At 42.3% G+C, this 22913-nt stretch overlaps 3 protein-coding genes across 8 annotated transcripts in view; all 3 read right to left on the minus strand.

Moving 5' to 3' along the window:
- mb (myoglobin) overlaps window positions 1-1385 on the minus strand; it is a 3583-nt gene extending 2198 nt beyond the window's left edge. The window contains exons 1-2 of one of the 2 annotated variants that reach the window (XM_083522088.1): window positions 1231-1385; window positions 620-705 (exon numbers count right to left, since the gene is read on the minus strand). In XM_083522088.1, coding sequence (XP_083378214.1) covers window positions 620-702 — 83 coding nt within the window. In that variant the 5' untranslated portion in view covers window positions 703-705; window positions 1231-1385. Of the gene's footprint in view, window positions 1-619; window positions 785-1230 lie in introns of both variants that reach the window. The other variant, XM_083522087.1, reaches the window with a different exon arrangement.
- A 7632-nt stretch (window positions 1386-9017) lies between these two features.
- Window positions 9018-18115, minus strand: khsrp (KH-type splicing regulatory protein). Of its 2 annotated transcripts, none has more exons than XM_083522085.1 (18): window positions 17812-18115; window positions 15557-15662; window positions 15405-15464; window positions 15040-15076; window positions 14894-14952; window positions 14724-14795; window positions 14518-14575; window positions 13659-13824; window positions 13471-13569; window positions 13041-13169; window positions 12835-12937; window positions 12642-12763; window positions 12236-12535; window positions 12040-12155; window positions 11871-11959; window positions 11368-11574; window positions 10721-10896; window positions 9018-9920 (listed from the first exon to the last, which is right to left on the minus strand). In XM_083522085.1, exons 1-18 carry the CDS (start codon window positions 17926-17928, stop codon window positions 9912-9914), a joined length of 2025 nt encoding a protein of 674 aa, XP_083378211.1. In that variant the 5' UTR covers window positions 17929-18115; the 3' UTR covers window positions 9018-9911. The 2 variants fall into 2 exon arrangements, with proteins under 2 accessions (XP_083378211.1, XP_083378210.1); XM_083522084.1 differs by having other exon boundaries at window positions 13035-13169; window positions 17812-18113.
- Window positions 18116-20472: 2357 nt separating this feature from the next.
- Window positions 20473-22913, minus strand: part of slc25a23a (solute carrier family 25 member 23a) — a 17213-nt gene continuing 14772 nt past the window's right edge. For all 4 annotated transcript variants that reach the window (XM_083522669.1, XM_083522668.1, XM_083522671.1 and 1 more), the window contains exons 7-8: window positions 22364-22514; window positions 20473-22003 (exon numbers count right to left, since the gene is read on the minus strand). In XM_083522669.1, the coding sequence (XP_083378795.1) occupies window positions 22468-22514 (47 nt within the window). In that variant the 3' untranslated portion in view covers window positions 20473-22003; window positions 22364-22467. The remainder of the gene's footprint in view (window positions 22004-22363; window positions 22515-22913) is intronic.

Consider the following 22913-nt stretch of genomic DNA (forward strand, 5'->3'; position numbering starts at 1 on the left):
ATTTAATTTCGCAAGAAAACATTGCAGGATTGTGTTCCCATCGCAGTTCAGAAACTCGTCGTGAATGCACAAGTGCACAACACTTTTTATTTTTGGTCAGGTTTTTTAAACCAGTTGCTCATGACGCCTTAAAAAGAAACTCAAGATGTTTTCCAAACAATGATGGTTGATTAGTTTCTAAAGAATAAAGTCTGATCAGTTAATTGCATTTAGAAGGACAAACTCAACAGTTTGCAGAACTACAGCCCAGGTTCTTCTGGTAGAAAAGTGAATGAAGCTTTTGGTTGCTTCAAAGTCTTTATTTAGAGCTCCATCCCTCATTCATCACATGATTCTTAATAGCAAGCACTAATTACCAAACTTCTCCTAACACCCTAAAGTTATACAATCATCTGTCTCCATCCTGTTGCCCAGTCCTGACCCCACCCGACTCCTACTTCTGCCTCCTTATCTTCTAGTTTTCAATCAGCGCTTTTCAAGTTCCTGAACTCATTTCCTGTTGTCTATTCATTTACTTTTTTCCCTGACTTGAGAAGCTTATTATCTTCAGTACTGATCTGTCTTCACTGTAAAAAGTGATGCTTTTCGGAACTCATCTAAAAAGAGGTACGGTACTGACCGGGTCAGAACTTCTCCTCCGTAACTGGTGTAGTCGGCTTCCACTTTGCCCCAGCAAGCGAGGATCGCGTCAAAGTTGGCCATCGTCTGCATCAAGAACAGAGCAAAGTCAGAAGCTGGAGGTCATCGAGGAGACGACCTTCATACTTTCCTCCTAATAAACCGGCTGTGCAATTATTTCGTATTCGAAAAAAAAAGCAGTCATTTTTTTCCATAAATACTTTTATTTTAAAAAGCGTAAAAGTAACATTTCTTATTTCATAATTAATGTATAAAGTGCTTGGGATCCATATATTTTTAAGTAATAAGCAAATATAATGTTTATGACTTTCAAGAAATAACCTTGAGGATCCAGTGTAGAGTAGGACACTGTGTGTGTGTGTGTGTGTGTGTGTGTGTGTGTGTCACTCTCTCATGCCCTCATGTGCAACCTACTCAAAAAAACAAATTTCATACCGATGCACATTTCATCACAATTCTAACACAAAGGATCACAATAATTCATTTTCATTCAGAACCTGAGCCACCTGAGGAACCCACACACACACACACACACACACACACACACACACACACACACACACACACACACACACACAAACAAACACTTACCAGGTCAGTGTATTGATAAGCTCAGAAAAGAAAGAAGAGAAAGTGTCCTTCAGATATTTTTTCCTGAAGTGATTCTGACTCCTGACCACTCCGGGGTTATATAGCGGCCTTCCAAATGTTTGTCCCCCCACCTGTCAATCAAACGTGCCCACTCCTTGTTTTGTAATGTTAGTCCTGCCCCTTTAAATACTCCACCCACCTGATGATTCTCTATCTGTCCCACTGGTTCTCACCTTCTCTCTGCTCTGCAATTTTCTTTCTTTTTTTTCTCCTTTCTCTCATATTACTCCTTTCTTTATCATATTATTTAGATTCTCTTTATAACCCCCCACCCCCTTTTCCTCCCCCTCACATGTAGGTTAACTCACGGCCCTCACGTACGCAAGTTTAACAGTGACACGGCTCAGCCTCTGCATGTGACACGGACCTTATTAATAGTCATGGGACCTATGTTCTCTATGATGGTGACCTCGACAGATTTACTGTGCACCCGCTAAAATTCTCTTAATGCCAGAATGTGAACATTGGGAAACTGAAAAAAGAAAGCCTGAAGAAAAATATTAAGAGAAAGAAAAAGTGTGAGAAACATGACCGCTATCATTAAAGAACATTTTGGGTGGTGCCATAATTATAAGTTATGACTCTGCCTCCAGGGAAGAGCAGGTAAAAGTTGGGCAAGTAAAGAACTGTGACTTTCTCCTCAAAGTAGCTCAGAATTCATTGTGGCCAATGTGCTTTAAAACACTTTATTTCACTAAACCCGATGACCTCAAGTTTATCCCTAAACCAACACTGCCATAACTAAAGACTAACCATAGGCCAAAATTAGCCTAACCCAAGCCTATAACTAACCCTAAACTAGCTAAACCCAAGTCTATAACTAACACTACACTAGCCTAACCCAAGCCTATAACTAACCCTAAACTAGCTAAACCCAAGTCTATAACTAACACTACACTAGCCTAACCCAAGTCTATAACTAACCCTAAACTAGCTAAACCCAAGTCTATAACTAACACTACACTAGCCTAACCCAAGCCTATAACTAACCCTAAACTAGCTAAACCCAAGCCTATACCTAACACTACAGTAGCCTAACCCAAACCTATACCTAACACTACACTAGACTAACCCTGGCCTATCCCTAACCCAGCCTATCCCTAACCCAACACGAGCCTAACCCAAGCCTATCCCTAACCCAACACTAGCCTAGACACAAGACTAATCCTAGGCTAATTGGTTTTAAACCAAAAAGCCCAACCCTAATAGTAAAGAAAAGACCTAGCTCAAATCTTAACAAAGCACAACCATAGTAAAACCTAAGCTTTAATAACCCTAGTAGCCTAATCTAAGTTTAACCCAAACTTAACCATAGACCAAACATTACCTAACCCAACCCCACGCCTAATCCAACTCTAGGCTATCCCTAGCCTAACTCAAGCCTGACCCATCCTAAACCCTAGTCTAACACTAATCTGACCAAAAACTAACAATAGGCTAACAATACTCTAACTGAAGATTAACCCTATTTCAACTCCAGTCTAAAAACACGAATCTAAGGCCGACACTAGTCTAATCGAAGACTAACCCTAGGCCAACACTAGAAAAAACAAAATCTGGGAAGTGGTAGCTCAGTGGACAAGATGTTAGACTTCCAATCAGAGGTGAATGGATTTAAATCCCGGCACCACCAAAATGCCACTGCTGGGCCCTTGAGCAAGGCCCCTAACCCACAATTGTTTAGCTGTATGACTTAAATGACTGTAAATCGCTCTGGATTATGATGTTTTCCATAAATGTAAACTTTGTCAACACTGGTCTAACCAAAGACCAAACCCAGAAAAACTCAATCCTTAGTTAACTGTAAGCAAACCTGAACCTTTCCCAATCCTAATAAGAGGCCAAATGATTTGGTGAATTAAAAAAAAATCTCTTGACCATTATTAATAGTTGGTTTTAAAATTAATGGTTAAAATCTTCTCCATGTTCCTCCCCATGTTCCTCCCCATGCTCCTGCGATGTTCTCTGTAACAGTAAACCTCATTAATGTCTCCAATAATTGGGTTTCAGCAAAAATGCATTCACACAGTTTGGGTTTCTATAAGTGGAAATAAAGTTTAGGGTTTAACGTTGGACCAGACAAATCCATTAGCACTTGGAGTCATTGAGCCGTGTTGTTTGCAAATGAAAGTACAAATCCTTTAACACAGTCAGAGTTTGTTTTTGCGATACACAGAAGACTATTGAGAACATTGAGGTAAAACTATCACACGATCGATCAGAATAAAATAAAATCACATAAATGTTAAAGATTTGTGATGTATTTTTGCATCCCATCACACTGATGAGTTTTAAGAAATTAACACTAAGTCCAGCTCAACACAAATACCACATTCATCCTAATCTTATTTCAATAAGTCTGAGAAGGAAAAAAACAAAAAGAAAATGCCCCTGTGGGGGGATGGGAAACTCTAAACCTAATCGGGTTCAGCACATCGAAATGGCTGTTTATAATGTTCATGTTTAAGTTTTCTCTACTTCTAAATCAAATTATAGTAACATTTACTTTTAATCAAACAACTTTTTATTTGTTTCACTTTTTCTGAGGTAAACTGATGTTGAAAATGACAGCAGTGACTCCTGTAATAAATAATGTGCAGCATTCAAACTAAAAATAAAAATAAAAATTTCAAACAAATCTTTTTGATCTAACAATGGATAATGAATGAATGAAATATGTAAATCTAATTGATAAATTAATTAACTGATGAAGAATATATAAATGATTAAATAAGATAATGAATGAACGAACGAATAAAAAAATTTATAAACTACAGAATAAATGAATGCACAGATAAGAATGAAGAAAAGAAGAAACAAACAAATGAATAAATGAAATGATAAATGAATTAATGAATGAACTGATGCATAGATGAATGAATGAATGAATGAATAAATGAATGAATGAATGAATGAATGAATGAATGAATGACTATGTATTTATATTTGATTGTTACAAACTGCGGAAAAAATCCACTCCTCTCTCTCAGCACAAAGCACGTGCACAACAAACAATATGAAATGCTCTGCTGTCGCCCTCTAGTGGAGGTAGCAGGAAGATACACGTTATGACTTTATGAGTTTAATATCAGATCAGTAATCTGTTGTCAAACACTGTATATAATTCACTCAATATTTTAACTGATGATCGGATTACATATTGTACATTGAACACTCAATAAGAAGTCTTTATTTCCTCTGAACCCCATAAAAACACTTTTACATGTAGACCATAATGGTTCCTATGTGTAATCAATGGGAAGGAGTTTGGATTTGATGCCTGAAAAACAGAATAATATTTCCACAGTGTACAATCTGGTAGTAAACTTTATCTAAACCTGAGCATAAAAATATATATATATTTTAAAAGTTATTTTCCTATAATATGAAATAAAATATTAATTACTTGAACCCAGCCATTAGGGGGGCACAAGCCAGTGCACTCTTAGTGCCGGTCCCAAGCCCGGGTAAATAGGGAGGGTTGCGTTAGAAAGGGCATCCAGCGTAAAACATGTGCCAAATCAAATATGCGGATCACAAATGAGAATTTCATACCGGATCGGTCGAGGCCCGGGTTAACAACGACCGCCACAGGTATCGTTAGCCGACAGGGTACCGGTGGAAATTGGGCTACTGTTGGCCAAAGGAGGAGAAGGAGAGGAGGAAGACGTCTACGGAGACGGCGGGAAAAGGAGCAGTGTAGGAGAGTAGAGGTTCGGGTTGGAACGATTGGTGATTGGGGCAGACTTAAATGGGCATGTAGGTGAAGGGAACAGAGGTGATGAGGAGGTGATGGGTAGGTATGGTTTCAAGGAGAGGAATGTGGAAGGGCAGATGGTGGTAGATTTTGCTAAAAGGATGGAAATGGCAGTGGTGAACACATATTTTAAGAAGAAGGAGGATCATAGGGTGACGTATAAGAGTGGAGGAAGGTGCACACAGGTGGATTATGTTCTGTGTAGGAGATGCAACCTGAAGTAAATTGGAGACTGTAAGGTGTTGGCGGGGGACAGTGTAGCTAGACAGCATCGGATGGTGGTCTGTAGGATGGTTTTGGAGGCGAAGAAGAAGAGGAGGAAAGTAAGGATTGAAAGAAGAATAAGATGGTGGAAACTGAAGGAGGAAGAGTGTAGTGTGAGGTTCAGGGAAGAGGTCAGACAGGGGCTTGGTGGTGGTGAAGAGGTGCCGGATGATTGGGCAACTACTGCAGAAGCGATGAGGGAGGCAGCTAGAAAAGTACTTGGTGTGACATCTGGAAATAGAAAGCAAGACAAGGAGACGTGGTGGTGAAATGAGGAAGTGCAGGAGAGCATTAGGGGAAAGAGGTTGGCAAAACAGAAGTGGGATCGACAGAGTGATGAGAAAAGTAGGCAGGAGTACAAGGAGATGCGGCAGCAGGTAAAAAGGGATGTGGCGAAAGCCAAGGAAAAGGCATATGAGGAGCTGTATAAGAGGTTGGACACTAAGGAAGGAGAAAAGGATTTGTACCGATTGGCCAGGCAGAGGGACCGAGCTGGGAAGGATGTGCTGCAAGTTAGAGCAATAAAGGATGGAGAGGGAAATGTGTTGACTAATGAGGAGAGTGTGTTGAGAAGATGGAGGGAGTATTTTGAGCAGCTGATGAATGAGGAAAATCAGAGAGAGAGAAGGTTGGAGGATGTGGAGTTGGTGAAACAGGATGTAGATAGGATTAGTAAGGAGGAAGTGAGAGCAGCAAATAAGAGGATGATGAATGGAAAGTCGGTTGGACCAGATGACATACCGGTAGAAGCGTGGAGATGTTTAGGAGAGATGGCAGTGGAGTTTTTAACCAGATTGTTTAACAGGATTCTGGAAGGGGAGAGGATGCCTGAGGAATGGAGAAGGAGTGTGCTGGTACCGATCTTTAAACATAAGGGAGATGTGCAGACCTGCAGTAACTACAGGGGAATTAAGTTGATCAGTCACACCATGAAGTTATGGGAAAGAGTAGTGGAAGCCAGGCTGAGAGAAGAGGTGACCATCTGTGAGCAACAGTATGGTTTCATGCCGAGGAAGAGCACCACAGATGCCTTATTTGCTTTGAGGATGTTGATGGAGAAGTATAGAGAAGGACAGAAGGAGCTGCATTGTGTATTTGTGGATTTAGAGAAAGCGTACGACAGGGTGCCGAGAGAGGAGTTGTGCTATTGTATGAGGAAGTCAGGTGTGTCAGAGAAGTATGTGAGGGTGGTGCAGGACATGTATGAGGACAGTGTGACGGCAGTGAAGTGTGCAGTAGGTACGACAGACTGGTTCAGGGTGAAGGTTGGACTGCATCAAGGATCGGCCCTGAGCCCTTTCCTGTTTGCAGTGGTGATGGACAGGTTGACGGACGAGGTCAGACAGGAGTCTCCCTGGACTATGATGTTTGCAGATGATATTGTGATTTGTGGTGAGAGTAGAGAGCAGGTTGAGAAGAGCCTGGAGAGGTGGAGATATGCGCTTGAGAGAAGGGGAATGAAAGTCAGTAGGAGTAAGACAGAGTACATGTGTGTGAATGAGAGGGAGGGCAGTGGAGTGATGCGGTTGCAGGGAGAAGAGGTGGAGAAGATGGAGGAGTTCAGGTACCTGGGGTCAACAGTGCAAAGTAATGGAGAGTGTGTTAGAGAAGTAAAGAAAAGAGTGCAGGCAGGGTGGAGTGGGTGGAGAAGAGTGACAGGAGTGATTTGTGATAGTAGGGTATCTGCAAGAATGAAAGGTAGAGTTTATAGGACTGTGGTGAGACCTGCGATGTTGTATGGATTAGAGACAGTGGCATTGAGTAAAAGACAGGAGATGGAGCTGGAGGTAGCGGAGCTGAAGATGTTAAGGTTTTCGTTGGGAGTGACGAGGATGGACAAGATTAGAAATGAGTTTATTAGAGGGACAGCACATGTAGGATGTTTTGGTGACAAGGTGAGGGAGGCGAGATGGAGATGGTTTGGACATGTGCAGAGAAGGGACACGAATTATATTGGTAGAAAAATGCTGAAGATGGAGCCACCAGGTAGGAGGAAAAGAGGAAGGCCAAGGAGGAGGTTCATGGATGTGGTGAGGGAAGACATGCAGGTAGTTGGTGTGAAAGAGGCAGATGTAGAGGACAGGGTGGTATGGAGACGGATGATCCGCTGTGGCGACCCCTAATGGGAGCAGCCGAAAGAAGAAGAAAATATAAATTACTTGAGTAGGAACATTGAAATAAACCTTTTTCGGCAGGGTTGGCTTTCTTTTTTTCTAAGGAAAGTAAAATGTTGGTCGTGGAAGGCTTGTGTTGAGTTTTAAACAATGTTTTATTATTCAAATCTAAGCGAATCGTTTGTCGCCACCTACTGGCGTAACAATGTAATTTGCATATATATATATATATATATATATATATATATATATATATATATATACACACACACACACACACACACACACACACACACACACACACACACACACACACACACACACACACGGACTAAATTCTGAGGTAACATATGGTGGTTTGAGACTTGAATCAAGCTTTGTCTTTCTATACAGTCATGCATGTGTGGTCTGAACAGCTAACTGTCTGCTACAAGGGCTCAGGACCACAGGTTCCATTTAATCATGCATCACTGAACACCTCAATAATGGTGGAACTGTAATGAATGAACATTTAGTGATTAAATTCTCTTTTAAGTCTGGTTCCTCTCAAGGTTTCTTCCTTTTGCCATCTCAAGGAGTTTTTTTCTTTACCAGTCACTACTGGCTCCATCATTAGGGAAAAACGTACAATTATACGGAATGAATCTATAAACATTATTTAGTGAATACTTTAATTGATCCCACAGGGAAATTATTCCTTCACATATCCAATCATCAAGATCAGCCTTGATACAGCACCACTGGAGCACAAAGGATTAGGGACCCTGCTCAAGGGCCCCAAACGTGGCGATACCAGGGCTTAACTGGCCAACCTTTTAATCAGCAACCGAGAGCCTTAACCACCACCACCACCACACATCTCTACAGATCAGTTTGAGACTACGCCCTTTGTTATAAACTCTGCAAATAAAAATTAATTAGACACTGGAAAAAGTGTTGAATTTAATTTTAAACCAATGACATCAGCTAATATTTCTGAATAAATGAACAAATTCAAGTGGATTACATACGAGTACATTTTATTAGAATTTCATTTAATTCTGCTTACAAACTCCCATATAACCTACACAACTACTTATCCATCCCTCCCTGTAGTGTGTAAGAAAGTGGGGTCTGGTATTTATTGCAGTGTTCTAAGTCTGGTGCGATATTAATACCAGGATCAAGATAAGTTTCTGGTCTCATCCAAATATTAATGAAAAACTGGAGTTGGCTGGATTTTATTGATTCATCATTTACTTGGTTGGGAAGTGAAGGTCCAGGTAAAGCCTCTTTGATGAACTTGGAATTTGTTCCCATGTGCTCCGTCAGACGGACAGGCAGATGAGGAGGTCTGGGGCGCAGCCAGAGTTCACATTCATCTCAAAAGGTGTTCAATGGAGCTCTATAGCAGGAGCTCTTCCACTTCTTCCAACCCATATAAGGAATATCTTCATAGAACTGGCTTTGGAACAGATTTTAAGTCTCAGAGTTAAAAGAAAAAAAAAAAAAAATTATGCCATGTGTCCCAATACTTATGGCATGAGATCAAGGGTTTCTGCTCAGCAGCACTGCATCTCCTCCTGCTGGAGAACAAACGTACTGCACATCGCTAGTGGCTTTCGGATTTTATTGAAACGTGTTACAGAAAGAAAAATGATCAAATAAAACCAGTTACACAAGTCCCGGGTGAAATGCTGCATCATACTGATGAGAAATATCGATTCCACATTAGAGAATTTTTTTCCCCTTCGTACACCCAGCTGACTCGGTAGCGAAGTGAACGAAGACAAAAAAAAATTAAAATAAACCTTTTTTTCCTTTTTTTATTGTGAATGTTTTAAAAACTGTATAAAACAAAAAACAAACAAAACCCCAAGCGTTCAATATATACCTCTATAATAATCATATCAGAGCTTCATGAACCTGGAGAAGGGGGAAGAGAAGATGCGTCACATGACCAGTCACAACACACACACCATGCAAACACTCACACTGGGAATGTTCCAAACTGATTTTTAAAACAAAATTTTTTAAAAGTCTAAAAAGAAAAGAAACACGTGATTTATACACTGTTTTAGATGCAGTAATAACACCTTGACATGAAGACGTGAAGTGCGAGTCCGTTCAAGGGAAGGGCGGGGGTTAACCAGTGACGCCTTTTCCCCACTTTCGTTTCCCTGGCGACGGATTTCAATCACATTTAGAGGATGAGAAAGAGGAAGATGAGGAGGATGAGCGGCGACGAAGAAAAACAAAAATACAAAAAAGAAAAATCAGCTACGCTTTGTTTTAGTCCATTTGAGTGGGAAGAGAGGGAGAAGAGAGAGACGGATCATTTACAAGGCGATGTTTGTTCGTGTCCTTTCGTCTGCAGGAGGATGAACCATGAGCAGAAACAAAAAGGAAGATGGAGGAAGGGGAGGAGAAGGAGATGGTGGGGGCAAGAAGCAAAGAGAGGTGGGTGGTGGTGGAGGTCATCAGGAAGAAAGCAGGCATGGCCAGGTTTACTGCGCCTGAAAAACACAGGTAGAGAAAAATAATTAAAATATTTCACACACACACACACACACACTATGGTCAGGGGTCCCCAAACTACAGCCTGACACTTAGAACAACCCTCTGAATACCAGAAACATTTGTAAATGTAAATTTAAATATATATTCAAACTAAAATGTCTTAGGTATTAATAGAGGTTCAGAACGATCCACACCGATAGTTTTTCCGGGTTACGTTCCGATGTCATTACGAGAGCGGCCTCTAGAGGCCAGACTGCCTCAAGTATTATAATTTATCAATTCTATAATTATATTAAATTTACCCATGAATGTTTTTTTCCTTTAGCACATTTTCATGATTCAGTACTTATTTTTGTAATAAAGTTCAGTTTTTCTTTTTTTAATCCAGTATCTATTTTAAACTCAGTTATCGACAAGTACAATTCAACCTATTGCTAAAATCCACTATCGGTCACCCCCTAGTTATTAATGTATAATAATTATTTATTAGATTCGAGCAGCAACCATATGCAAAAGTAAATGTTTTGATTTTAATAGCAAAGAATAAAGAATTTAAAAATGCTTTTGTAATATTTGTATGGCGTATATAAAAAAATAAATCAAGTACTAGGAGGTATAATAAATGCATTTAAAAAGTAGTCACTCCGGCCCATTATATGACCCTCACAGAAAAAAAAGTTTGGGGACACCTGTATTAGCCAATCAGAGTGATGAGTGACAGCCAGGCGATTACATTCTATTTATTGAACACCCTCTGTGTGTGTGTGTGTGTGTGTGTGTGTGTGTGTGTGTGTACCTGTTGGCCCTGCTGTGTGGCTGCAGGTTGTCCAGGGTTCTGTGGATTTTGGCCATAATAAGCAGCCTGTTGCCTGTAGTACTCGGCCCAGGCAGCGCTGTAGTCAGTCTGTCCTGCTGCTCCTGTTGCTGCTGGAGCGCCACCTGCTGCTGGACTAGCGCCACTGCCTGCCTGAGCTTAAAACACAAACAGGGTTGATTTCACAAAAATAGAAAAAGTTCTCTTTAGCAGACGGGTTCAAATAAGATTTATTTCGTTGTGGCGCAAAACGAGAGAACGGAGATCTTTAATACACAAGGATCACACGTGACCTCAGTGTTTTAAAGACCTCAGTGTTTTAAAGGACTGTGGTGAGACCTGAGATGTTTTATGGTTTTGAGACAGTGGTCCCATCGTTTGGATTATCATATTGTTTTCGGGGGTGAGTACGTTCTGATTGAGTGCGTTAGCATTAAAGTTCGCAAATCACATTTTTCTGCTGTTGGTCAGATTTTGCAAACCCACAAGCATTCACACTACAGATGTCGCACGTCTTAAGTTCCTTCTCCTGGTGAGGAGCACTCAGACCTGGTGTGGAGGAAGTTTTCCTCTTTGTGTTCATGTATTATCTATATAAAGAAATGTAGAAATATAAAGTGTTTCCTTACTCTCCCCCATTTTCTTGTAGTACTCTTCCCAGGCCTTGGTGTAATCGGGTTGCCCCGAGTTCTGGGCTGCTTGGTTCTGGTCGGCGGGGGCGGGAGCAGCGGGCTGTGCGCTGGGCGTCTGGCCCGGGATGGCACCTCCTCCGGGCTGCTGGTAATACTGCGCGTAATACGCCGCCCAGGCGGCGCTGTGATCCGCCGCGGCTTTACCTAACACACATTATTTACATTAAACGTAAAAATGGCAACATTTAAGATGGCAGAATCATAAGTGACCTGTAGGGGGCGATGCAACTTTATTTAAAGCCATAAATGAAGCGGCCAAATTAATACGCAAAACAAAAAGAGTCACTTATTTAATTGAACGTGTATATATGCAAAGTGAAATACTTTAAATAGACAAAAGAAGTGGAAGATCCCCTGCTATGATAATTTGTTGGTAGGACATCTCACACTGACGTGAAAACCTGATCTAGAACATAAAATAAAATGGAAGTGAGACTCACTGGGGTCATGAGGTGCAGGCGGCTGCCACTGTTGGTAAGTGTTTCCCCAACCCTGAGGGGGGTACTGATGGGCACCTGGAGGACCTCCACTACAAACAAACACACGTTATATTACATACAATGCAATAACATACAGACAAGCTTTAAAAGTGCGAGAAGGTGTACTAACTGTGGAGGAGCTCCAGGAGGCCCAGGCTGATATGGATTTGGGTTATAAGGACCCATGGGGCCGGCTGGACCGGGACCAGGACCACCAGGCCCGGGACCTACAGGACACAGAGGACCCTAGAGAGGAGGAGAGAGGACTGATGGTATCATCCAGGTTATGTTTTAAATCAGTGCTACATGAGGGTCAAATCTCGTACCTCGATCTTGTCCTCGATGAGCTGCTTTGCGTGGTCGATCTGCTGCGGGTTCCCACGGATGGTGAACAGTTTGAAGTTGGGGTCCCCGTTGGGCGGCGGCTGGCGCGAGATCTCCACGAAGGCGCCCGTCTGCTGGTTGATCGACTTGACGTTCTCGCCTCCTCGGCCGATCACCAGGCCGCATTTGTGGGCAGGGATAGAGAAGGTCATCTCGCCGCCAGGGGGACCCCAGTTACCTGGGCCGCGGCCCCTACCGCGCCCACCTGGAGGCATACCTGTTCCGGGAGGACCTGGAGGTCCCTGAGATGGAGATGGTGAGACAATAAGTGAGACAGAAAAAGAGCATGTCTGCGTCCAAGCAGGTAAACGGTATAAACGTGTGAGTGAAGGATGTTTATGTCCTCACCCCTCCACCCTCCTCTCTCACACGGATGCTCTGCAGGAGCTCGTTGATGATGCCGGCAGCATGCTCACAGCGGTCAGGAGGCCCCATGATATGAGCCACTTTGTCAGGTCCACTACCATCATCTACAACACAAACACGCACTTACAATCCTGCACAACACCATTATGACCCAGGAGAAAGATACGAAACTCACCTGGTTTGAATTGTATCCGGACTCCTGCGTCGTTCTGAATCTTTTTAATCATCTCACCGCTCCGGCCGATCACCACGCCCACCGAGTGACGCGGCACGGGCACCTGACCAATCACACAGCAGAACAGCGGGTTTTACAGCAGAACTGCTGATCTTTAAAAATAAATTAGTGAAAGGAGCAAAAGGATCTGGTATACATACACGCACCTCTATTCCTCCACCTCCACCGCCGCCGCCGCCGCCACCCCCGCCCCCTCCCATGCGTGAACCGTATTCGTTCCTGTCTCCAAACTGATCCCTCTCTCGGAGAATCTCCTGCACCATCTCCCTCGCTTGCTGGAAAAAAAAGAATCAGCACTGTGAGATGTTTATCCTTTCTTTCTTCCAGGACTGGACTAGCACAAGTCACTTTCACTTTTTACACAAGCACATGGACACCAATGACGATCACAATGAGTCACTTTATTCTGTACTGCATATCCATCCATCCCTTCTGATAATTCATGTATGTATGCTTTTTTTTTGCTTGAATATAAAAATAAACATACCCACCAATTTCTTGTTGCCTTTTAAATATGTATAAATTAATGTGCTGTTGTACAGTGAGAGGTTTCACTTTTTAAAACTCGACACACACCTGCACTTTGTACGGGTCTCCAATGATGCGAAGGGGTTTGTCCATGTTTGGTCCCTGAGAAGGATCTTGTATCAAAATCATCTTCACTCCAGCACGCTCCTACACACACACACACACACACAGTCAATAACAGAAAAAAAATATATATATATTAAATGTAGTGCACTGTACACGCCGGCTCGTCCCACCTGGAGCTGTTTGATAGTTTCTCCTCCTTTGCCGATGACGAGGCCGGCTTTTCCCGCCGGGATGATCATCTCCTGCATGTGGCCGCTACCGTTGGACTCGTGGAAGGAGGTGGGCGGTGTTCCCCGTCCTCGCGAAACGATGTCATCTAACAGCATCTTGGCCTTCCTGTAAAGAGAGGAAGAGAGAGAGAGGAAGAGAGAGAGCTGTTACTTACAGAAATGCTGGAAATTAATATCATGATAAATACATATAAATATCTTCATATAGTTTAAAACCATCTTCAAAATAATGATGGACTGATCGTACTGGATTCACCGTGCCAAACAATTATAAATAAATGAACGTAATCCTCCCATATGTCCCGTCTATTCATTTTTATCAACACCCTATTTATTTATTTTAATAAAATATGGTTGTTATTCGTCACGTGCCGCTTTGGGATGCAGGGGGCTTGAACCCACAACCTTCCGATCAGTAACCCAGAGCCTTAACCACTGATCCCCTACTTTAAATACTTTAAAAACTTTAATAATCACATGTACACAAATAAAGTGAGAAATTAACCAGACTTATAACAGTGAAGGTGAAACAGAAAAAAGTAAAAGGCGCCACGTGTCTCCTGATTAACGTGATGAAAAGCGCACGCCATGTCCCACGAATAAATATCTCCAATAGACAATTGTATAAATGATAAACTGAAAAGCTAAAACTTTCATCCAATCACAATGCTCATGGCAGAGAGCTGACCAATCACGGAGCAGCATTACGGATGAATAGGAAAACAGTGTATTAAAAACATGGCGACCGAGAACGAGGTGGTCTTCAAGATGAAGATACAAACACACACATTACACTTACTGAATAGACTCATGAGACCCGGTGAGCGAGACACTTCTCTCAGGTAATCCTGCGCTGTCTGCGAAAGCAACACACACTCATTAAGCTCACGTGGACGTCATACACTGATCCCACACACACACACACACACACACACACACACACACAGACACACACAGACACACACAGACACACACAGACACACACAGACACGTCTCAGTACTTACCTGGCGCGATCTGAACCTTACACCCCGACTCCTGCTGGATCTTATTGATCTGCTCTCCTCCTCGGCCAATGACTGCACAGCAAAACAGAGCATATCAGGGGACTGATCACACAAAAACACAGCAAAGCGTGCGTACGTGCACGTGTGTGTGTGTGCACGCGCGCACTCACTGAGGCCGACCATGCCGTCAGGAACTCTGTACTCCTCTGTCAGAGCTGAAGGACGTCCACTGAAGAAGAAGGAAAGAAGTGTGTTTCACACAACATGTGCAAGTGCGTGTGTGTGTGTGTGTGGGGGGGGGGGGGGGGTGTCTTACCTCTGTTGAGAGAGAGCTGCCAGTTGAGCACTGATAGCTGTGGATACACAAAAACACTTTAATCTGCATCTCACACACACTTTACACTGAGGATCAGATTCACTTTGAGGAAACAAAGAATAAATAAATAAATAAATAAACAAGACTGTTATAAACTCTGCATGTTACAGTGTGAACGCATGATTACAGCATGTGTGAGTGTGTATGCACAGTTACTGTGTGTGTGTGTGTGTGTGTGTGTGTACACTTTTCAAACTGTATTCATGGTTACAGTACTATTAAATTGTGTGTTAACTGAAAGTATGTATTACTACTCTGTGTGTGTGTGTGTGTGTGTGTGTGTGTGTGTGTGCATAAACACTCACACAGTGCTGTAGCGTTGTCCCTGTCACTTTGTGGAGCCATCCTCTTACTGTCAGGCTGATCTGAGGAGGAAACAGAGCATTTAAACCTACAGTCTGGTGTGTGTGTGTGTGTGTGTGTGTGTGTGTGTGTGTGTGTGAGAGTGAGTGTGTACCTCCGTCCTCCAGTGATCGTTTCTGTGCTGAGAAAGGATACCCCTCTGTACCGCCGTTATTGCTCACAGGGCCGCCAGTCACTTCTCCACCGATCTTAGCCGCAATCTACAGAAAACACAAACACGTGGTTTCTTCCCCCGATAATAAACGAAAGAAGCTGGACATGTTCCTGAGTTTCTCACTACGCTTCTCTTAAACAGCTCCGGGTCCATATATCAGATACATATTGCGATACACATCACAATTACGAGTCTAGAAGGCTCTAAAGAGAAGAGAAGCTCCTAATCATCATCATCAGATCTGCTGAGGTTCTGTGGAGATTCATTCAGCCGTAGGTGAGGTGAGGAGGCCTGGGGTTCGGTATAAAAGTGTTCAATAGGGTCGGAGCTCTATAGCAGGAGATCTTCCAATCCATGTAAAGCAGATCTTCACGGATCTGGATTTAAACACAGGGGCATCATGGGGGAACAGGTTCGGGTCTCCTACAGGAAAAATATCATGCTACAGCACCCAGAGACGACCGACACGAACGTGTGCCTCCAAACAGTTTGGAGAAAAACTATGCACGCTGGAACAGTCATGTGTCCCATTACTTTTGACCATGGCATGATTATTTTTCTTCTACTACACGATTGAGGTTCTCCTGTAGGATCAAACACGATGCTCTACTTTTAAAGCTCCTCAGTCATCACCACTATACAGCCTGAGGACATCCCATGGGTCTGGTCTGATTCTGTGCGGTCCCGCCATCTGTAGATCGGACAATGCAGAACTCGCACTTGGATTAGAGAAATGATCTAATAAATATTCAGTGTAAAACATGATGATGAGCTTCAGCTTGAGGAAGAGGGCAGAGCCTACAGGGAAGCGGGAGTTCAAATCACCTGTGCAGATGTTTCCAGGTGAACGTGTGGTTTCTCTCGGGTCTGTTTACGAGCGGATCGGAACGTGAAAATCCACCGCCACAGAAAGTTCGTTAAGGAAACTAATATCCTCCAGGTACCAGAGGGACAAGGAAAATCACACCAAAGTAAAATGTAACGGAGTTTAACGTGAACCAGAGCTCGAGAAGAGAATCTGAACAAACGTCTCGTGTTTAATGGAACGAAAGGAAAAAAAAAAAAAAAAAAACCTGCAATTAGTTTCTGTGTATTTAATTAAATATTTATTTAGTATCAATCAAGAAACCTTCAACTACATCCATCCATAGACACGTTCCTTCGGTTTCTAGAGACAGACAAGAATTAAGTGAATAAGAGGAAGAAAGTTGAGAAGAACAGGAGAGATGATGTGATCAGACCACCTCACCCCCCCCCCCACAGTCACACGTTTAACGGTTTGGAGTGAAATTTGGAGCAGGAACGTTAGAGACTTGGAGAAATCCTGGACCAACACTGCTCCAATTCCACAACACCATGCAGCTGTGTCTGAGCTGCAGCTCATCAGAACCAAAGCAAACAGTGGTCTGGACTGATCATCATCATCATCATCATGGAACCACCTGCCCAGTCACTGCACCTAAATCCCACTGAACTGCTCTGGGAGGAACTAAATCACAAGTCTGAAGAAACCAGAGGTAAAATCTCTCAGCTGAATGATGTTTGGAAAGAAACAAACAGTCCAGATGTTGAGTGTAAAACTGTTTATGGTAAAGGATGATTTTTACAATTAAAATTAACATCTGGATATTTATAGATTTGTTCAGATGTAAATCTTCATACCGTCACATGACCGAGTTCATTTAAAAAAAAAATTATTCATATCCCCACACACACACACACACACGACCCAAGAGAGAGTGAGTGTGCGCGCGCGCACGCACGCATATAAATATATACGAGCGTTTGAGCGTCTGGTTTGTTTAAACTGTGCCACTGATGGTACTTAAACATAATTACGAGTTCTTTATTATTACTGTTTTATTATAAATATTATAATTTATAGTTTTGTGCAGTTTTGAGTTTCAACGACTTTCACGATGAGGCTAGTCAGGCGAGCACGCGCGCCGCCATGCTAGCTAGCCTAGCTAAACTAGCCTAGCTGAACTAGCCTAGCTGAACTAGCCTAGCATCGCTGCCGGACAAAAGGGAGGAAAGTTTTTTTTTTTATATTTACTTGGAATTTTCTGCTTTTTAACCAAAATGGCACGTGTAAATAAAATACAAGCGGCCCGATACAACGGAACGTTTACGGGGTAATTCAGGAGGGAAACACGGGCCTTTTCCTCCCCCCATCAGGCCGCCCGCGGTCTCACCTGCCGTGCGCGCTGCACCGCGTCCGCAAACGCGTCCTTCTTGATCCCAGCGGCTCCCAGTGCTGCTGCTCCGGCCCCGGGAGGAGGCGGCGGCGGCACCGTGCTGTACTCCGACATTTCGCCGTAAATCCGCGCAGGAGGTGAGGGAAGAGAAAGAGAGAGCGAGAGAGAGAAGCCTGTGCACGGGGAGAAGCCGCGCGCCGGAGCTGAGAGGCGGAGGAGAAGAAGAAGAAGAGGAGGAAGAAGGCCGCGCGATCACACCGCGGCAACCAGTCCGCGCGTTTCTACTGGTTCGCCTTTCCGTGTACGAGTTACAACACAGCCAATCAGGGCGCACCAAAGGGGCGGGTTTTGCCGCTCCTCTGAACACGATTGGCTTTTGAAAAGGCCCCCCCCCCCACACACACACACACACACCAGACCCACACACACATGGACACCACACACACACCAGACCCACACACACATACACACCACACACACACACACACACCAGACCCCCCCCACACACACACACCACACACACACACACACACACCCCAGACCCACACACACCACACACCAGACCCCCACACACATACACACTCACACCAGACCCCCCCCACACACACACCAGACACACACACACACACACCAGACACACACACACACACACACACACACACACACACCAGACACACACACACACACACACACACACACACACCAGACACACACACACACACTCACACCAGACCCCCACACACACACACACACACACCAGACACACACACACACACACACACACACACACACACACACCAGACACACACACACACACACACACACACACCAGACACACACACACACAGAGGCAGGCCGAACAGAAATACTTCAAATAATAATCTAAAAAAATAATCATCGTGTTCGTTTCTAGAAGTCTTATGAAATTCATGTGTCAAAAATATACAGTACTGGAGAGTGAAGGAAAAGCAGCCAACAAGCACCAACACCTCTGGAAACTCTTTAAACTAGTGAAATAAATTTTTTCTTGATTAAATAATCATGTATAACCCTGAAACACAGTGTTCCTTTACTTTCAGAAGCCTTCCTCAAAAAAACTCAACTGTCCCTATTTGCAATCCGATGGAGCTCCTTTATGAAGCTAAAAGCTTTAATCTGGGTTTGAGGAACAAAGAGAGCCTTTATAAAAGTGTGTAACACATGGAGATAAAACCTGAAGGGTTCCTTGGTTCACTCCTCTGAGTAAAGCTTTAAAGGCTCTTTGGAGAATCCTATAAGTGAAGATTTCTAATCAGAGATGATCTAAAGGTTTTTTCAGGACATGAAGAACCTGTGATTAGCCAAAGAACCTAAAGAACTTTTCACCTTAAAATGTATAGATACTAATAAAATCAGTCCTGATATCTGATCAGAGATTTTGTGATCTTGGTTCTAGAAGGGTTTCATCTGTATGGTCCTAATACACAATAACAGGATTATAATGTTGGTTTAGAAAAGAAATAGAGTTTCTTTGGGACTGAGCTCATGACAGTAACCATTATCAAATCTGGGATTATAATTATAACTTTTTATGAGCCTACAGTGTTTAGTAGCATAACATAACTGAAGCATCATGAAAGTCCAGAATCACAAACTCATCATGGTCTGATGAGATGATCTGACTTCTTTGGTTTAGAGTTGAAAAAATTATGATCCGTTAAAACATCTGGATTGTAAATTAGAATAAAAAAAAAAATTAAAAATCGAATTTATGAGTTAAAATCGCAACGCTGACAGAACCCGTGGCGATTTTGAATCCCAGCATGCGCTCAAGTTGAATTTATTACTTAAAAAAAAAAAAAAAAACCATTTCAAGTGTAATTTGGTAATTGGATTAATCAAATATATCGAATAAGTCGCACACATATTACTTTAAATATGATACATTCATAAAATACTCTCCAATCTGACGTTTCTGGCTCAACATACTGATCTTTAGCCTCATTTATCTGCAGTTTGCATTAATGCACATTAAAACTAAAAATATGAATAACCCATATCAATTTATTGTTAGCATGAACTTAATGCAGTTCCACCAAATGGCCACTAGGAAACGGACCTAACATGATTTTCACATTTTCAAAAATGCAGCCCACGTTTGAAAATAGGGGAAAAAATTTAATATACAAAAATAAGTCACACTTTTTTTTTTAACATTTTGTTCAAATTAAATGAAGTATAATTCTTTGTGCATGCTTGATGAACAACTGGGAGGAAAGAGCCAATGGAGTTCACTTCGGTTTCATGCAACCCTGCAGAAAAACTTGTTTAGTTTAAAATGTAAGACAATTTAAAACTTTTAAAATTTATATTTTGGAAAATTATTCGGCGCCCATGGACACTCTGTGATTACATTTATAAAGAAACAAAAAAACATTTTACATTAGCTTTGAGTTCATGCAGTTCCTATTGACAGCCACTAGGTGGAGACTGTCTGCTGTATTATTTATGATTGGCGCATGGTCCGTAATGAAGCAAAAGACTGAGCTGAAGAAACTGCACCCATTATATATATATATATATATATATATATATATATATATATATATATATATATATATATATATATATATATAAACACATACATATATAATCTTTTGCATATTAACTTGGCCTTCATGCAGTTCCTACAGATCACCACTAGGGAGTCTTTATTGCTGAGAGTCTTTATAGGCACAGTAAAGGTAATCCTAATATGATTATTGTATACACATGTATATTTATGTATATTATGGTATATTATATTTTATTTATATACATTAAGATTTGCACTTCTGGTTAGATGATAACTTTATTTCACTGGCACCGTACCTGCACTCTGCACAATGACAAAGTTGAATCTAATCTATTTATTGCTGCATTACAGATCATGTGCAAAACGTAATAATACATCAGAAAATACATGCATTCAATTAATTCAAAAGGGTAATTTACAATCAATTTATGTACTTTTATTCCTTTATAAATACGATCACAGAGTGTCCATTGATGGGCTTTATAAGCTGTAATAATTCTCCAGATGCATTTCCTCCAAATCACCACTAGAGGACAGACTTTAAGACTCCAATAAGGATCAATATGAGTGTCTCCTTCTAGTGGTCATCTGGTAGACCTGCATCAAATCTAAGGCCATTTCCAGTGAATTTGTAATGAATTTCTTTTTCCCCCCAAAGCAAAATGGATTCAAATGGAAGCTCAGTGAGTCTTTTTCACAAATCTGAACAGTGAGGACAGTGGTGGTTAAAAAACAAAGTTGCTTCGTTCTCACACCACGGTTAAGAAAATAGATTCAGTCTTTAATGTTATAAAATATAACTCATGCTCACTTATATGTAGTCTATAAGCACATGCTCGGTTATACTGTATTTTCCAGACTGTAAACCTAAATAAAAGACTGTACATCCTGTTACGCCGTATTTAACGCAGAAAAAAAGAATGCATGTATGAACATGCTATCGGTTTATAGTCTGGGGAATACACAGTATATTAATATTTTGTGCGCGCACACACTCATTTCTGAGCATTAACACACACTTTAGCGTGCGTTCATTTCACCGCCTGAAGGGGGCAGCCTGTGAGTCTGAAAGTGACGACCCTGTTGATCAACAGCACAAATAAACAGCAAGAAACTGGAGACATTTGGAGAAAAAAATGTTGAAACATGCTTCAGAGTTTAACATCTGTAAAACATCAGTGTCAGACTTCACATCTGTTTGGTTTTTTTTGTTTGTTTTTTTCCATAATAAACTATAATATAAACCGATCTGATTTGTTTATTACAGATGACTGGAGTGAAGTCCTGCTGATTTTGAGTCAGAACTTGAGATCTCCGTCTCTCTGGCTTCAGGAGCAAATCCTTTATTATTTGTCTCTCCATCATGGAGCGCATTCACACGCTTTTCCACACGTTCATTCTCACTTCCTATTCTCTCATGTAACATCAAGACAATGCCTTCTCTCTCTCACTCTCACTGTTCCACCCCCAGTACTTTCCTCATGTGCTCGTACACCACGTAGGAGATGCTGACAGCAGGAATGACCTTCAGAAAATTTGGCGCGATGCCGCGGTAAAGTCCCACTACACCCTCCTGAGCCATGATGCTGCGGAACAGAGAGAGCATGGAGAGCTGAGGAGCACCTTTCACCGTCGCTGAGAGAGAGAGAGAGAGAGAGAGAGAGAGAGAGAGAGAGAGAGAGAGAGAGAGAGAGATTATTCTATCTGTTCATACAAATATCCATCCATCCATCCAATGTGCCAACAACTATTAATACATCCATTCTTTAGAAAATCCAACCATTAAGTCAACTAACAATCTATCATCTAACCATTTATCATCCATCCACCCATCCACTATCCATCCATCAACTCAACCAAAAATTATTTGTCCAATCATATATCCAAGCAGCCCACCATCTATAATCTAATCATTCATCCATCCAACCATCTATCCATCCATCCATGCATCCATCTCCCATATAAGCAGTCTATCCTCCATCCTCGCTCTCTCACCCTGAGCCTGCATGCGGGTTCTGATCAGAGCGAGTGGATACGACGCCAGCTGACCGCACGTGCTGGAAACCGTCCCACATCCGACCAGCACCAACACCCCGGGGTTAGTCGAGCTGGAGCTGTGTCTCTGTAACCACAAGTTCTTCAGAGTCTGAAAGAGAAAGAGAAAAAGGGAGGAAGGAAGAGAGAGAGTGGGAGAAAAGGATATAGAGGGAGAGTGTGGGGGAAAGAGAGAGAGAAAGAGAGAGAAAGAGAGAGTGGGAGGGAGGGAGATAGAGGGAGGGAGAGAGAGAGAGAGAAAGAGAGAGAAAGAGAGAGTGGGAGGGAGGGAGATAGAGGGAGGGAGAGAGAGAGAGAGAGGGAGGGAGAGAGAGAAAGAGAAAGAGAGAGAAAGAGAGAGTGGGAGGGAGGGAGATAGAGAGAGGGAGGGAGAGAGAGAGAGAGAGGGAGGGAGAGAGAGAAAGAGAAAGAGAGAGAAAGAGAGAGTGGGAGGGAGGGAGATAGAGAGAGGGAGGGAGAGAGAGAGAGAGAGAGAGAGAGAGAGAGAGAG

This window comes from Silurus aristotelis, assembly GCF_946808225.1.
Source record: "Silurus aristotelis genome assembly, chromosome: 20".
In the NCBI taxonomy this organism is placed as follows: Eukaryota; Metazoa; Chordata; class Actinopteri; order Siluriformes; family Siluridae; genus Silurus; species Silurus aristotelis.

What these genes read in the sequence shown, in the direction of transcription:
- khsrp (XM_083522084.1), bottom strand. Translation starts at nt 17,928, where the DNA reads ATGTCGGAGTACAGCACGGTGCCGCCGCCGCCTCCTCCCGGGGCCGGA. An exon ending in GGACAACGCTACAGCACTGT is followed by an intron (nt 15,077 to 15,404) that starts GTGAGTGTTTAT and finishes GTGTATCCACAG; the next exon opens with CTATCAGTGCTCAACTGGCA. An exon ending in CCTCCTGGAGCTCCTCCACA is followed by an intron (nt 11,960 to 12,039) that starts GTTAGTACACCT and finishes GTTTGTTTGTAG; the next exon opens with TGGAGGTCCTCCAGGTGCCC.